Source organism: Barbus barbus, assembly GCF_936440315.1.
Source record: "Barbus barbus genome assembly, chromosome: 25".
In the NCBI taxonomy this organism is placed as follows: domain Eukaryota; kingdom Metazoa; phylum Chordata; class Actinopteri; order Cypriniformes; family Cyprinidae; genus Barbus; species Barbus barbus.
In genome coordinates, this window is record NC_136753.1 from 3,324,225 (window position 1) to 3,337,014 (window position 12,790).

A 12,790-nucleotide genomic window follows, 5' to 3' on the forward strand; every position below is an offset into this window, starting at 1 on the left:
TAATTTTTTGCATTGTTTATTATTTACAACTATTTACAAAGTTAGCAAGGCATTCATTAATTTTCATAAGTTTAAATTAAGTTGCAAGACTACATTTCAGGGAATCTTTAAATAGTTTTTTCAGTATTTTCACATCAATTTTTTAGTTTTTCTTGAGCATTGTTTTAATTAAATTCAGTTACATGATAACTTTTAGCTACTTTATTACAAGATTACAAATTAAATTCATAATTCTGCATATAAATCACGCTTCAAAAATATTTAAGCAGAAATATGCTAACTGTCAGCCTGATTGCACAAGGCTTCCTTAACTAGTTCTATTCTATATGGTGATAAGGTAATGTCTAACTCTTTGTCTGAGTGTGTGTGTCTGTGTATTTGTGTCTAGGAAAGAAGCTCTCTCCTTTATGTTATTGATTTGCCCTAATCAGTAGAGCAAACATCCTCTGTCTTTCTCCATTTTAATTATTTCTAAACCTCAACGTGCTTTAACAAACTGGATTTACTGCCCTGCCAATTTATTTAATCACTGTCTCTTCCGGTTTCTCCTGCTCTTATCACTTATTAGCAATAAACATTAACTAAACGTGGAGTTGAAATCAGTACATGTGCTCTTGCAGCTGTGTGGGATCCTGGAGCTGCTGCTGACTCTGCTACAGACCAGCGTGGCGCGGGACCAGCTCTTCCTGCTGCTGTTTGAACCGGGAGCAGCCGACTCCTGCTACGCCCTGCTGCTCAACAACAAACACTCCGACCGCCTCCGAGAGCTCATCTTCAAGGTGAACTTCATACTCTGAGCAGCTTCTCTAAAGCAACTACTGTCAGTTACAGATTTGAAAAAGCAAAAACAGGATGTTGATGAATTTGTTTCGTCATGGGAACAGATTTGGAGAAATGTAGCATTACATCACTTGCTCACCAATGGCTCTTCTGTAGTGAATGGGTGCCGTCAGAATGAGACGGCATTCTGCAGCAGTAAATGTTAAATTGTAGCTTACTCATTACTTATTATTCATTCTAATAATTTGTAAAGTCACAGTAACTATATTTTGTTATATATTCACATTAGAATGCTCATTAACTATAAATTTGATGCATAATGCATTATAAAATATTTCATAATGACTGTGTTAAATTAAACTGAAAGTTCTGAATCTGTCAAATGCAAGTGTGATTAGTCTGAATGGTGTTGTGTGTTCTGCAGCTGTTTGAGCGGATGCTGAAGTGTGACCGTGTGTATGAGAAGAGCAAACAGAGGTTACGCTTGAGGGACGTGGGATACTCTGGCCTCAGTCTGCTGCTCTCAGACCTGCACCTCACGTCCACCCTCATCAAGTGCCTCCTTCACCAAGTGCTGTCTACTGGTCAGTCTGATGAAAACCCAGCACATGCAGTACGCTGTTAAAGTCATAGTCCCTCCAAATATGACAATTCTGTCATCAGTTATTCAAACACGTATGAGTTGCTTTCCTCTGGGGAACAGAAAATAAGATTTTTTTTAAGTATGTTGGTAAACAAACAATTTCACGTTCCCACTGACCATTTTATTTTTTGTTCATACAATGGAAGTCAAGGGGAGCCGATACTGTTTGCTTACCGACTTCTTGTTCCACAGACCAAAGCCTTAGAGGTTTGAGTGAGAATTTTCATTTTGACTGGACTGTTTAATAATGATATATTTATAAGGATTTTGGTTGAAAAAAAAAATCAAAATAATTTTCATATTTTCAAAGCAAATGCATAATGAAAAATGTATGTAAAATATATAAAAAATTGTAATCATTGCTGTTTTTCTCTCTCTGTATCTTGCTCTCTCTATGTAATCTGAGTGTAATTTCAGTATCATTAAGATACTAGTTTTTATGAAATATATGGTTTTTGTTATTTTTATTTTCTTTTTTTTATATGTAGTTTTCATTAATTTTATTTCAGTTTCAGGCATTTTAGTATACATCGAGAAATTTAAAATAATCTAAACCTAAATAAATGTTTTTTATATTACATTAGTATAATATTTATATTGTATGTTTTTTATATTTTATTATTGTCGAAGTTTATTTTATTTCAGGTAACAAAAATGATATTAAAACACCATTCATTGATGAGGACACACTGAATTTGTGATGTGAAATGTTTTTCCATTTGTCCTCTAGATACTGTTATAAACTATAAAGATCTGATGGCTGTGGTTCTGCTGACCCATAAAGCCGGGCCCGGTGTTCGCCTGACTGTATGCAAGAGGGTGAGAACATTTATTACATCAATACACCACAGTTATTAGTGCTAACAAAAAACTTGGTAAAACCATATCTGAGGAATAGCATTTTTTTTTATTAAAAAATAAAATATTTTAAAGTTGTAGTTTTTTTTTCCTCTATGGAGCACAAAAAGAGTTGCTTTGTGTGAAGAAAAGACCAAAATTTTAAGTTTTTTTTATTTTTTTATATATATATCTTACATACATGGGACATAATTTTCATAGGTCAGCTTTCTCGTTAACTAATATAAAATATTGTTTGCAAAAAAAAAAAACTTTAACTGTGCACTAAATGAAATAAAATGATAGAGAAATACACTGCCCTCCAAAAGTTTGTAAACGCCCTAGAAAAGTGGGGTTCTGGACAATATTGGCATGAATCCTTTTTAATTTGTGATCATTTTGCACTGATAAAGGACAACACAAACTGAATTCATCACCATTAGCAGCTATTACAGCTCTGCATAATCTGGGCATCCGAGCTGTCAGTTTATTCAAATGTTGACTTTGAATTGACAATCAATTGTTGAAGCTACAGTATTAAGGTGTGCTGACCCAAAAATCTTTTAAAAACCTGGGCCAAGTTTAAACCAGTAACCAGGCATCACAGCTGGCAAAGGGGCATGTCTGACTTTCACATGTATATATTGCCATTATTATGTTTTATTGCTGGTCTTAAATGATAATGTCAAGTTACTTTAATGTATTTGCACCAAAAAATTATATCTTTATTTGCCAGGGGTGTTTCCAAACTTTTGGAGGGCAATGTTCTTTAGATGTCTTGTAATGTTTTCAACCTATATATCGTCCTCTTATTTCCTGCAGCTGTATGCGCTGCTTCAGTCTCAGCAGGATGCAGCGCTGCAGATCTCCAGGCAGACGTGTTGGCAGGGCACTCTAATGAGTTTGTTTGTCCGGAGCCCCGGGAGCGACGGAGGTTCCGGTTCGGGCCGCGGGGACGCGGCCAGCCTGGGGAGTTTCGAGCTGAGCCGCAGCAGCGGAGGAAACCGCCTGGAGCCTCCTCCGGAGCGCAGGCCTCTGGGAGACAGCGTGGGGAGGCTTGAGGAGCGAGACAGTGCCTCAGACAGCAGGTCCATAGACAGTCTGGACACTGGAGAGCTGATGTCCCTCTCTGAAACACCAGGGGACGCACCGACACCTAAAGCTTGGGGCGGGAAAGCAGGGGTCTTGAGTTTGGACCTGTCCCAGCTGCATCTGTTCGATCACGGGGACAGCGGCAGCCAGACTCCGGGCAGCATGCAGAGCACACCGTCTCCTCTGGAGAACGCAAAGCCCTTCCCTGGAGCTTCCTCTCTAAATGATGACAACTTCCTGTTTAGTGACAATGTGTCCCTGGGAGAGTCTTTTAACAGTGAGGTGAGACCAAAGATCAGATGTGTTTCAGTGGAGCAGGCCGTGACATTTATCACTTCCTCGTACTAATTATTTTGTTATTTTTCATGTTCTTAACCAGAAGTACTTGATAATAAGTACTAGAATGAAGGTGTTAAGTGACTAAAATATAATTTATAGATGAGCCACATTTAAAGGCATTGTAAAATGCTTATTATCTGTGACCGCACATTCAATATTAATGTGGCAACTTGCTACAGGGTGATTAACTAATTTTCTCGCCAGAATAGTTGTGTATTTTGATTATTAATATTAATGCCTTTAATTTTTTATTAAACGTTGTTGACTTTTATCATATTGCTATTGTAAACATTTTAGAAAAGCTTTGTAAAAACTGTGGTGAAATCACAGCTTTTGTGGTAAAAACCGCTTATTGCTTTAGCACATTATAATTCACTACTATTTTTATTCACAAGGATGCATTAAAGTGATCAAAAGTGACATTTAAAATGTTACAAAATATTTCTGTGTCTAATAAATGCTGTTCTTTTCAACGGTCTATTCATCTAAGAATTCTCCAAAAAAAAAGACTGTTTCCACAAAAATATTACGCAGCACAACTGATTTCAATGTTGATTTTGAGCATACAGTATGAGACTTATTTAAAAAAACATTAAAAAAGCTTTCCATCCCTAAACTGTTGAAAGGTAGTGTGATTAGCATTGAATATAATAGTTCATATATATTATAGTTTATATATTACTAATATGTTTATAATAGTATTTAGTTTCCAAAAAAATACTATTATTATCCAGAGCCAATGTCTATTCATTTGCAGTCAGTCTTTTTGAAGTGGTTTATTGATTTAAGCCTCTCTCTTGCCGCCCAGCGTACGGAGGAGGAGTTGGCGCGTCTGCTGTTGGAGATCGTGTTGTGTGTCATGTGGAGAGGGGTGGAGGGGTCAGATGACACCGCCTGGCTGGAGAGAGGTCAGGTGTTCTCTGCCCTCACCAAACTGGGCACTGCCAATGAGCTGCTGCTGCCCGTCGACCACATCAAACTCAGGTCAGACTACATCTCAAGTGTGCTTCCTTTGGAACTGCTGCTCAATACTAGTGATGCATAAAAATAGATTTTTCACAGTCAAAGTGTAGCATTATGAATGCGCTATAATTAAACGTCACCGCTTCGGAAGTTAATTTTCAGCTGAATATATTTTTGGTTGCTGAAGTTTGAGCCATCGAAATCAATCTGAACAGCTAGTTGTTAATGCATTTACTAATGTCTTTCTCCACAGTCTGATGGAGAGGATGTTGGAATTGGCCGTAACGGATAACCGAGAGGCGACGACGGCCACACTGCCGCAGCACACGGAGAACGCGGTGCGTCTTCTGCACGTGGTGCAGGACTTCCTGCAGGCTGAGGGGCTGGTGAATCCCGCTCTGTGGACTGAGAAGGTTCTGGAGGAGACGGTGACTCTGATGGACGGGCTGATGGTGTGGTACGCCTCCGGCACGCAGTGGCTCCAGCTGTCTCAGGTGGGACTACGGCTGCTGCTCGGGTTCATGGCGCAGGAAGACCCACAGGTGAGAGATCATAGGGTCGTATTACCAATGCGTTGATATGTTTGTCCAATATTTTGCTCTTATGCAACCGTTTAAAAGCTTGGGGTCAGTAATTATTATTTTTTTAAAGATATTAATGCTTTTATTCAGCAAGGATGCATTAACCCTATAAAGCCTACTGTATAATATTTGATATGTGAATTTCTAAAGTCTCTAAGTTCTCAACATTAAAAACATCAAAACTAGAAGCCCTTTCAATATAATTAAATGTATATCTACCTTCTGGTCATGATTCTTTTGCTGTGAAATCTTTATAAAATGATTTTTATCAAGTAAACCTAAGAATAACTTTCATATTGTTAGTAATATTTCAAGATGAACACTTACTGAACTAAGCAACTTAGTTTTACTTGATTATTTTTTAAGTAATGATGTTAAAATGTGAGTTTGTGAGGAACGTTTATTTGTTCATCTCTCAATCATTGCATTGCATTATATGTTTTGCTTTGATCACAAATCTAAGCATTTCAATTTTTATCTTACTAACAAATTATGGGGAGATAAAAAGTAACTGATATTCATATGCATTTTACATTCAAAGCCATCAGCATTTCATCTCACTTTTTGGCTGTAGGAATGTCAGCAACTGCACTAAATTGGGATTTTTTTTTTTTTTTTTTGCTCAAATTGGGCCTCTGAATGAAGTTGAAGTGTTTTTTAGAGTATGAGTTCTATGTTCTCACTATATGCTATATGAGCCATTACAAGAAATGTTTCTTGAGCATTAAATCAGCATATTAGAATGATTTCTGAAGGATCATGTGACACTGAAGACTGCTGTAATGATGCTGACAATTCAGCTTTGATCACAGGAAAAAAATACATTTTGCAACATATTACAACAGAAATAATAATAATAATATTTCCCAATATTACTGTTTTTACTGTATTTTTGATCAAATAAATACAGCCTCGGTCAACATGAGAGACTTGTTTTAAAATCATTAAACAAATCTTACCAACCCCAAACTTTTGAACTAATACTCATAAACTTGCTCCAGTAGTATAGATCTAGAAATCTTTTATTTATTCATGTTGTTCCTCGTTCTGGCAGGTGTGTGCCCTGGCTACAGCCAAACTGAATGGCATCTTGCAGACGAAGACGGTGGACTCTCAGGACGAGGCCTGTTATCTTCTGGGCCGTGTGGAGGGAATCCTCAGGCGCTGTGTGAGCGAGGAGCGGACGGAGGAGACCTACTCGTTTTTAGTGCCTCTCCTCCGTACCCTCCTGTCCAAAGTCTTCAAACTCCTCTACATGGAGCTGCACCTCCCTTCCCTCCCCGACACCAACGGAAGTCCGTCTTTCTTTGAGGACTTCCAGCTGTACTGTAGCTCTCCGGAGTGGAGGGTCTATCTGGATAAATATGTAAGACCTGGATTAATACACTAAATGAGGACAGTTGTGAAGTCTCGCATATTTTTCTATTTTTGATATGTTTAACTATTAATACATTGTAGTAGTTGGTTGGTTTCTGCTCTTCATTGCACCCTGTGCAATTTACAAAGTTAGTAAATCTGAATTTTGTGTATCTGTTTTATCAGATTATTCCCTACATGAAGCAATATGAGATCGAGACGTTCAGTCAGGGTCATGAGAACATGGCCCTTTACTGGAAGGACTGTTATGAGGCGTTCATGCTCAGTCTGCACCGCAGGGACCGAGAGAGAGGAGAGAGCAAGATACGCTTTCAGGTACAAAAAAACTCTACACGCACATATACCACTGTTCAAAAGTTTGGGGTCAGTAACATGTTTTTTCCTTGGTTATCAGAAGAGACTATATAAACTTATTTTCAAAAACAGCAGTGTGTAGAATTTCCCTTAAATTTAATGCAGAATTTACAATTTCATTTCCCTCAAAAATCCTCAGGAGCAGTTTGTGGAAGCATTCAGCCGTCGAGGGCGTCAGGAGAACCTGAGGTACAACAGCATGCTGAAACAAATCCACACGCAGTACAGCACCATCGTCAGGCAGTGGAGGGCAGCGCGCAGGGGGCTCTTCTGTGAGAGAGGACCCTGGGTGGACAAGTGAGTGTTGTTTCTGTCTGTAAATGCCACTGAGAACAGGAGTGGATACTGTTTGTGCTGGTGGAGGTGTATATATGACTACTGTAAAGAGTAATTCAGATATAATATAATCAAATGTGTTTTTGCCAGAATGTAACATTATTTAAAAAAGAGAAAATTGTGCTAATTGGTGTGGTCTGTGTGTGTTTGGCAGGCAGCAGAAGGACATACACTGGAAGCTCTCTAGTGCTGAGAACTACTCCCGTATGCGACTCAAACTGGTGCGGAATAACAACTTTGATCCCCATAGAGAAGCCAGTGCCTTGAGAGACAACCTAGGTAAGATATACACACTTAAAAACGGTCACTTGTAACGTTTCTAAATCTTGTGATGAGCATTTCAGGAAATAAATGGTTTTGTGTGTGTTACTTCAGGTGTGCAGCACAAGCAGGTAAACGCTGAGTCACTGTTGTTAGAGGCGGTGAAACAGGTGAAGGTCAGTGATCTGGAGGATGACATCCTGGAGCTCCTGGAGGAGGATCCTGCATCAGCCAATCAGTGAGTCTCAGTCAGTAGCCAATCACTGGAGCTAAATACAGAAACGCACTTTTACTCAACTTAGTGGATGTGTAAACTCTTTGAAACATGATGCTCTTTTATCCATTTAAGATTAGATTTTAGTTAAAAGAATTGATTAGTTTGTTTACATTTTGACATTAACATGTCAAGGTGTTTTTGTTGTTGTTTTTTTGCATTATCAATTTGTTTCAGGTCAGTAAGAGTTTCTTTTATTGTTTTGAAAGAAGTATCCTATGCTCAACAAGTCTGCATTTATTTGATCAGAACTACATTAAAAACAGTAATATTGTCAAATATTATTGCATTTTAAAGTAACTGTTTTCTTTGTGAATATATTTTAAAATGTAATTTATTCCTGTAATCCAAGCTGAATTTTCAGCATCATTACTCCAGTCTTTAGTGTAACGCTGTCCTTCAGAAATTGTAACATGCTGATCAAGTAGAATTTCTGATTATTATCAGTGTTGAAAAAGTTGTGCTGCTTATTATTTTTGTGTAAACCATGATCTTTTAGGATTCTTTGATGAATAGAAAGTTTAAAAGAACAGCATTTATTTAATTTTTTTGTAAAATTATAAATCTCTTAAATGCCAATGTTTTGATCAATTTAATGCATCTTCACTGAATAAAAGTATTAATTTCTTAAGAAAACGAAAAAAGTTGTGCATGTAAACACACTCGCTGTGGTTCTCTAAGGGCTGATTCTGAAGAGGCGGGTCAGAAGGAGAAGCTGGTGATCTCAGAGGACTGTGAGCTGGTCACGGTGGTTGACGTTTATCCGGGTCGTCTGGAGCTCACCACACAACACATCTACTTCTACGACAGCAGCGCAGAGAAAGAGGAAGGTGAGGAGAAACTGGTACAGCGGTTTATCCAGCAGTGTGAAGGTCATGTGTAGGAGGATAGAGATGATACAGACGTTCTGTGTTTTCAGGTGTAGGTCAGGACTTTAAATGGCCTCTGTCTCAGATCCGAGAGATTCACCTGCGCAGGTACAACCTCCGGCGCTCGGCTCTGGAGATCTTTCTCATCGACCAGTCCAGCTACTTCCTGAACTTCAAGAAAGAGGTCAGGAATGTTTCTCGTCTTCTTTTTCTCTTTCCTATATGAACGTAATGCTACATGCAAACTCTTAAAATGCTTTATAATGAGCTGATATTTGTTTTTTTTGTACAAACACTCATTGAGTCTCATCCACTAACAATTGAATGAATTATTCATACTTCTTATGAAAAATGACCACCTTATTTACAATAAGTGCTTTTCTTTCTGTTTTGTACGTCGCTTTGGATAAAAGTGTCTGCTAAATGCATAAATGTACATGAATTAGTTTTTAACCTCATTCTAATGTTTATGAATTTGGAGTATCTAAATGAGCAACAAACATCTATGTAAATGAGTGAAATGTGTATGTATAAAAGTATTTATGCAGTTTTTGCATACATGTGGTTTCAATTATTCCTTTTTTTTTATTTAGAATATATTGTTGTGTGAAAGATTGATTAATCATAATTTGAAGTTTTTGCTATTTTTTTAAAGTTCATTTTTATTTCAGTTTTAGTTTTAATTCATCAAAATAAACTAAATGAAAAATGTTGCTTTGACAGCTTCAAGTCGCAAATAGTTTTATGCTTTTAGTCAACTATAATAACCCTAGACTTTCCCACCTTCTTTTGTTCAGTCTCTTATGATTGGTTGTTTCTGTTTGATTGACAGGTGCGTAATAAAGTGTACAGCCGGATGCTGCTGCTGCGTTCTCTCTCTCTTCATGTCACTCACTCACCGCAGGAGCTGCTCAAAGCCTCTGGACTCACACAGGTCACTGCACACATGAAGCATCTCTGTTTAAGGGTTTCATATAGTACAGCGTTGACGGTTTACAGCTGACTTTTCCTTCTGTCTGTCATCAGAAATGGGTGAACAGGGAGATCTCAAACTTTGACTACCTGATGCAGTTGAACACCATAGCAGGACGAACGTATAATGATCTGGCTCAGTATCCTGTGGTGAGTGACACTTAAACAGCCGCTCTGAATGTGGCCACACATCAGCGCTCAATCGCCTCCTGAATGATCTTACAGCGTGTGACTTTCTCTGCTGATTTTAGTTCCCCTGGATCCTGTCGGATTATACGTCAGAGGAGCTGGATCTGTCCGATCCGCGGGTGTTCAGAGATCTCTCCAAACCTGTGGCCGTGCTGAACGAGAGGAACGCCAAAGCCGTCAGAGAGAAGTGTGTTTCTGCCTCTATCTTGTTCTCTCAGTCCTTTTAGTTTTGTTCCAGTTCAGAAAAAAATATAGTAAGTTTTAGTTAACTATAACAACACCTAGGGAACATTTTAAGTCATCATGGTCCCACTCTGAAGGATTTACCAAATAGCAGTTTTATAATACGGTAGCATTTATCCATCACACATAACACAATCCCAGAATGCATTGGGATGAACATGAAGAGTTTTGTAACTGATGGTGGAATCTCGATTATAAGCAAACTTTGTTCATAACTGAAAAGTTTCATTAACCTCTGATTAAAATACATTATTTTGTCCATTATTTGTGTTTGAAATGTATTTGTATGGATCATTAGCTTGGCCACATGCTACCTTCAGACTACTGGAATAATCTTTGAGCATCAAATCTCTTAAAGTATTATTTTAAAGTTATTTATATACTATTATAATTTTTTATTAATATTTTGGGTTAGCGTTTTTCTATTTAATATTTTAGTTTTTATTTTAAGGTTTAATAATTTTATGTGCTTTTGTTGTTTTTAGTAGTTTTAAATATTTAGCTTTCATTTATTTTGATTTCAGTTTTAGTAATTATAGTACTTCAAATTAAAATCATTTTAATTTCATTGCCAAGGCAACATTTCTAATTTTATTTTAAGATATATATTTTATTTCAGTTGCCAAAACCCATTTTTAATAATTTTAGTTTTAAAACTTAAACACTGGTCTTGTATGGTGTTCTCTGCCACTGATGAGGTTCCACTTTAAGGTGTTCCCTTAGAAGCTAGCTTCCTATTTAACAGTGAAGCAGTTCACTAGGTTTAGGAACAGAGCAAATGTTTTAAACATTTGAATTGAATTTGTATCGGCAGTGAATGCAGCTGATGTGTGTAAATGATGCTTATTCTGCAGATATGAGAGTTTTGAAGACCCCACGGGCACCATAGACCGTTTCCACTACGGCACGCACTACTCGAACGGCGCTGGAGTCATGCATTACCTCATTAGAGTCGAACCCTTCACATCCCTGCACATCCAGCTGCAGAGCGGCAGGTAATGCTTGTCTTTTTGCCTTAAAATTCTGTTTCACTTTCTTTTGTGTCCTTTTTAATCAACCAGCTCACAATTGAATGCTTTGAAAAGAAAAGGTTACTGAAGTGAAACTCGTATAAAGGCCTCATATTCTAATATTTTTTGTTGCATTTATTTTTTCAAAAACAGCCCGTTTTTGCTAATGTACCTTTACGATTTCTTCAAATAAATGGCCTCTGTTATGACAGGCTGTTGACTGATTGATGTTTAAACAAGGGCAATCATATGTTAATATGATAAATACTGTATATATACATATACTGTCTGGCAGGTTTGACTGTGCCGACCGTCAGTTTCACTCTATTCCTGCTACATGGCAAACCCTCATGGACAATCCCAACGACGTCAAAGAGCTCATCCCAGAATTCTTTTACTTCCCAGAGTTCTTGGAGAACCAGAACGGTGAGTAAATTAAAGATTAGTTGAGCTAGTATTGCCAGTTAAGCTGGAATAGGACAATATTCACAAAATTAGTCAATGCAGAAAAAAATGACACTTCATGTTTAAAAACCACTCAGACTCCTTTATATTGTATCAACTCATTCTCTCTCTCGCTGTTGTAGGATTTGACCTGGGTCGCTTACAGATCTCTAAAGAGAGGGTAAATGATGTCATCCTGCCTAAATGGGCCAAATCCCCCGAGGATTTCATCTACAAGCACCGCAAAGCCCTGGTGAGCCCATTTCTGATGACTTCATCACAGCTCTTCCCCACTAACCTCAATAGAGAGCCTCCATGGACCCATGTGTAATTGAATACGGCCCGCTCTTAGTATCTGTTTCTGTTCTTCCTCTCAATTCCTTTGCCACTTCTGTCCTATTAAAGCCTGAAGCAGTGAGAAATGGCTTCGTGAAAGGTTACTAAACTAGAACAACACGAGTCTTTCCTCCTGGCAGATTCCTCTCAGAATGACTGATGGCCTATCCTTAGAGAAATGCAGGTTTGGAAGCGTATCGTGTGACCGTTTTGTTGATGTAGATGATATTTGTCTGTGTTCAGGAATCGGAGTACGTGTCGGCCCACCTGCATGAATGGATCGATCTGATCTTCGGCTATAAACAGAGGGGCCCAGCTGCAGTGGAGGCCCTTAATGTCTTCTACTACTGCACATATGAAGGTAGCTAAACATACAAGTCAGGATGTGGCTTATATCCTTTGCTACTTCAAACATTAATTAGGTATTTTGGTGGATATGGTGTTCTTTTATGATGACTTAATTTCTTAATTTGTTTTAGGGGCTGTTGATCTGGATGCCATCACAGATGAGAAAGAGAGGAAGGCTCTAGAAGGAATGATCAATAACTTTGGACAGACACCGTGCCAGTTACTGAAGGTACAGCACTCTAATGCTTCTCCACACAAACAGACAGTGTTAAAAGATGCTCAAATAGAAATGATAAGATGCCATAAACATGACAGAGTATTTGTTGTTTGATAAGATGGTGTGTGTTAATGTGCTTTTAGGAGCCCCATCCCATGCGTCTCTCTCTGGAGGAGCTGGAGAAGAGGAGAACTCGTCTGGACTCCTGTCCTCTCAACATATTTGAGCACCTCACTGAGCTGAAATCCTTCTTCATTGAGGTGACTGAATTAGTTTGTGTAGATATTGTTCTGAGGAGTGACGGATGTGGACTGATGGAGTTTCA

General features: G+C 38.2%; 1 protein-coding gene across 3 annotated transcripts in view; it reads left to right on the forward strand.

Moving 5' to 3' along the window:
- nbeal1 (neurobeachin-like 1) overlaps positions 1 to 12,790 on the forward strand; it is a 52,065-nt gene that overhangs the window by 30,500 nt on the left and 8,775 nt on the right. For 2 of the 3 annotated variants that reach the window (XM_079378292.1, XM_079378291.1), the window contains exons 23-44: positions 621 to 779; positions 1,205 to 1,364; positions 2,154 to 2,242; positions 3,083 to 3,634; positions 4,500 to 4,675; positions 4,908 to 5,196; positions 6,290 to 6,601; positions 6,778 to 6,927; positions 7,106 to 7,263; positions 7,457 to 7,581; positions 7,678 to 7,801; positions 8,519 to 8,667; positions 8,757 to 8,890; positions 9,539 to 9,640; positions 9,733 to 9,828; positions 9,930 to 10,054; positions 10,965 to 11,105; positions 11,416 to 11,546; positions 11,708 to 11,817; positions 12,144 to 12,261; positions 12,380 to 12,477; positions 12,609 to 12,725. In XM_079378292.1, coding sequence (XP_079234418.1) covers positions 621 to 779; positions 1,205 to 1,364; positions 2,154 to 2,242; positions 3,083 to 3,634; positions 4,500 to 4,675; positions 4,908 to 5,196; positions 6,290 to 6,601; positions 6,778 to 6,927; positions 7,106 to 7,263; positions 7,457 to 7,581; positions 7,678 to 7,801; positions 8,519 to 8,667; positions 8,757 to 8,890; positions 9,539 to 9,640; positions 9,733 to 9,828; positions 9,930 to 10,054; positions 10,965 to 11,105; positions 11,416 to 11,546; positions 11,708 to 11,817; positions 12,144 to 12,261; positions 12,380 to 12,477; positions 12,609 to 12,725 — 3,615 coding nt within the window. The remainder of the gene's footprint in view (positions 1 to 620; positions 780 to 1,204; positions 1,365 to 2,153; positions 2,243 to 3,082; positions 3,635 to 4,499; positions 4,676 to 4,907; positions 5,197 to 6,289; positions 6,602 to 6,777; positions 6,928 to 7,105; positions 7,264 to 7,456; positions 7,582 to 7,677; positions 7,802 to 8,518; positions 8,668 to 8,756; positions 8,891 to 9,538; positions 9,641 to 9,732; positions 9,829 to 9,929; positions 10,055 to 10,964; positions 11,106 to 11,415; positions 11,547 to 11,707; positions 11,818 to 12,143; positions 12,262 to 12,379; positions 12,478 to 12,608; positions 12,726 to 12,790) is intronic. The other variant, XM_079378293.1, reaches the window with a different exon arrangement.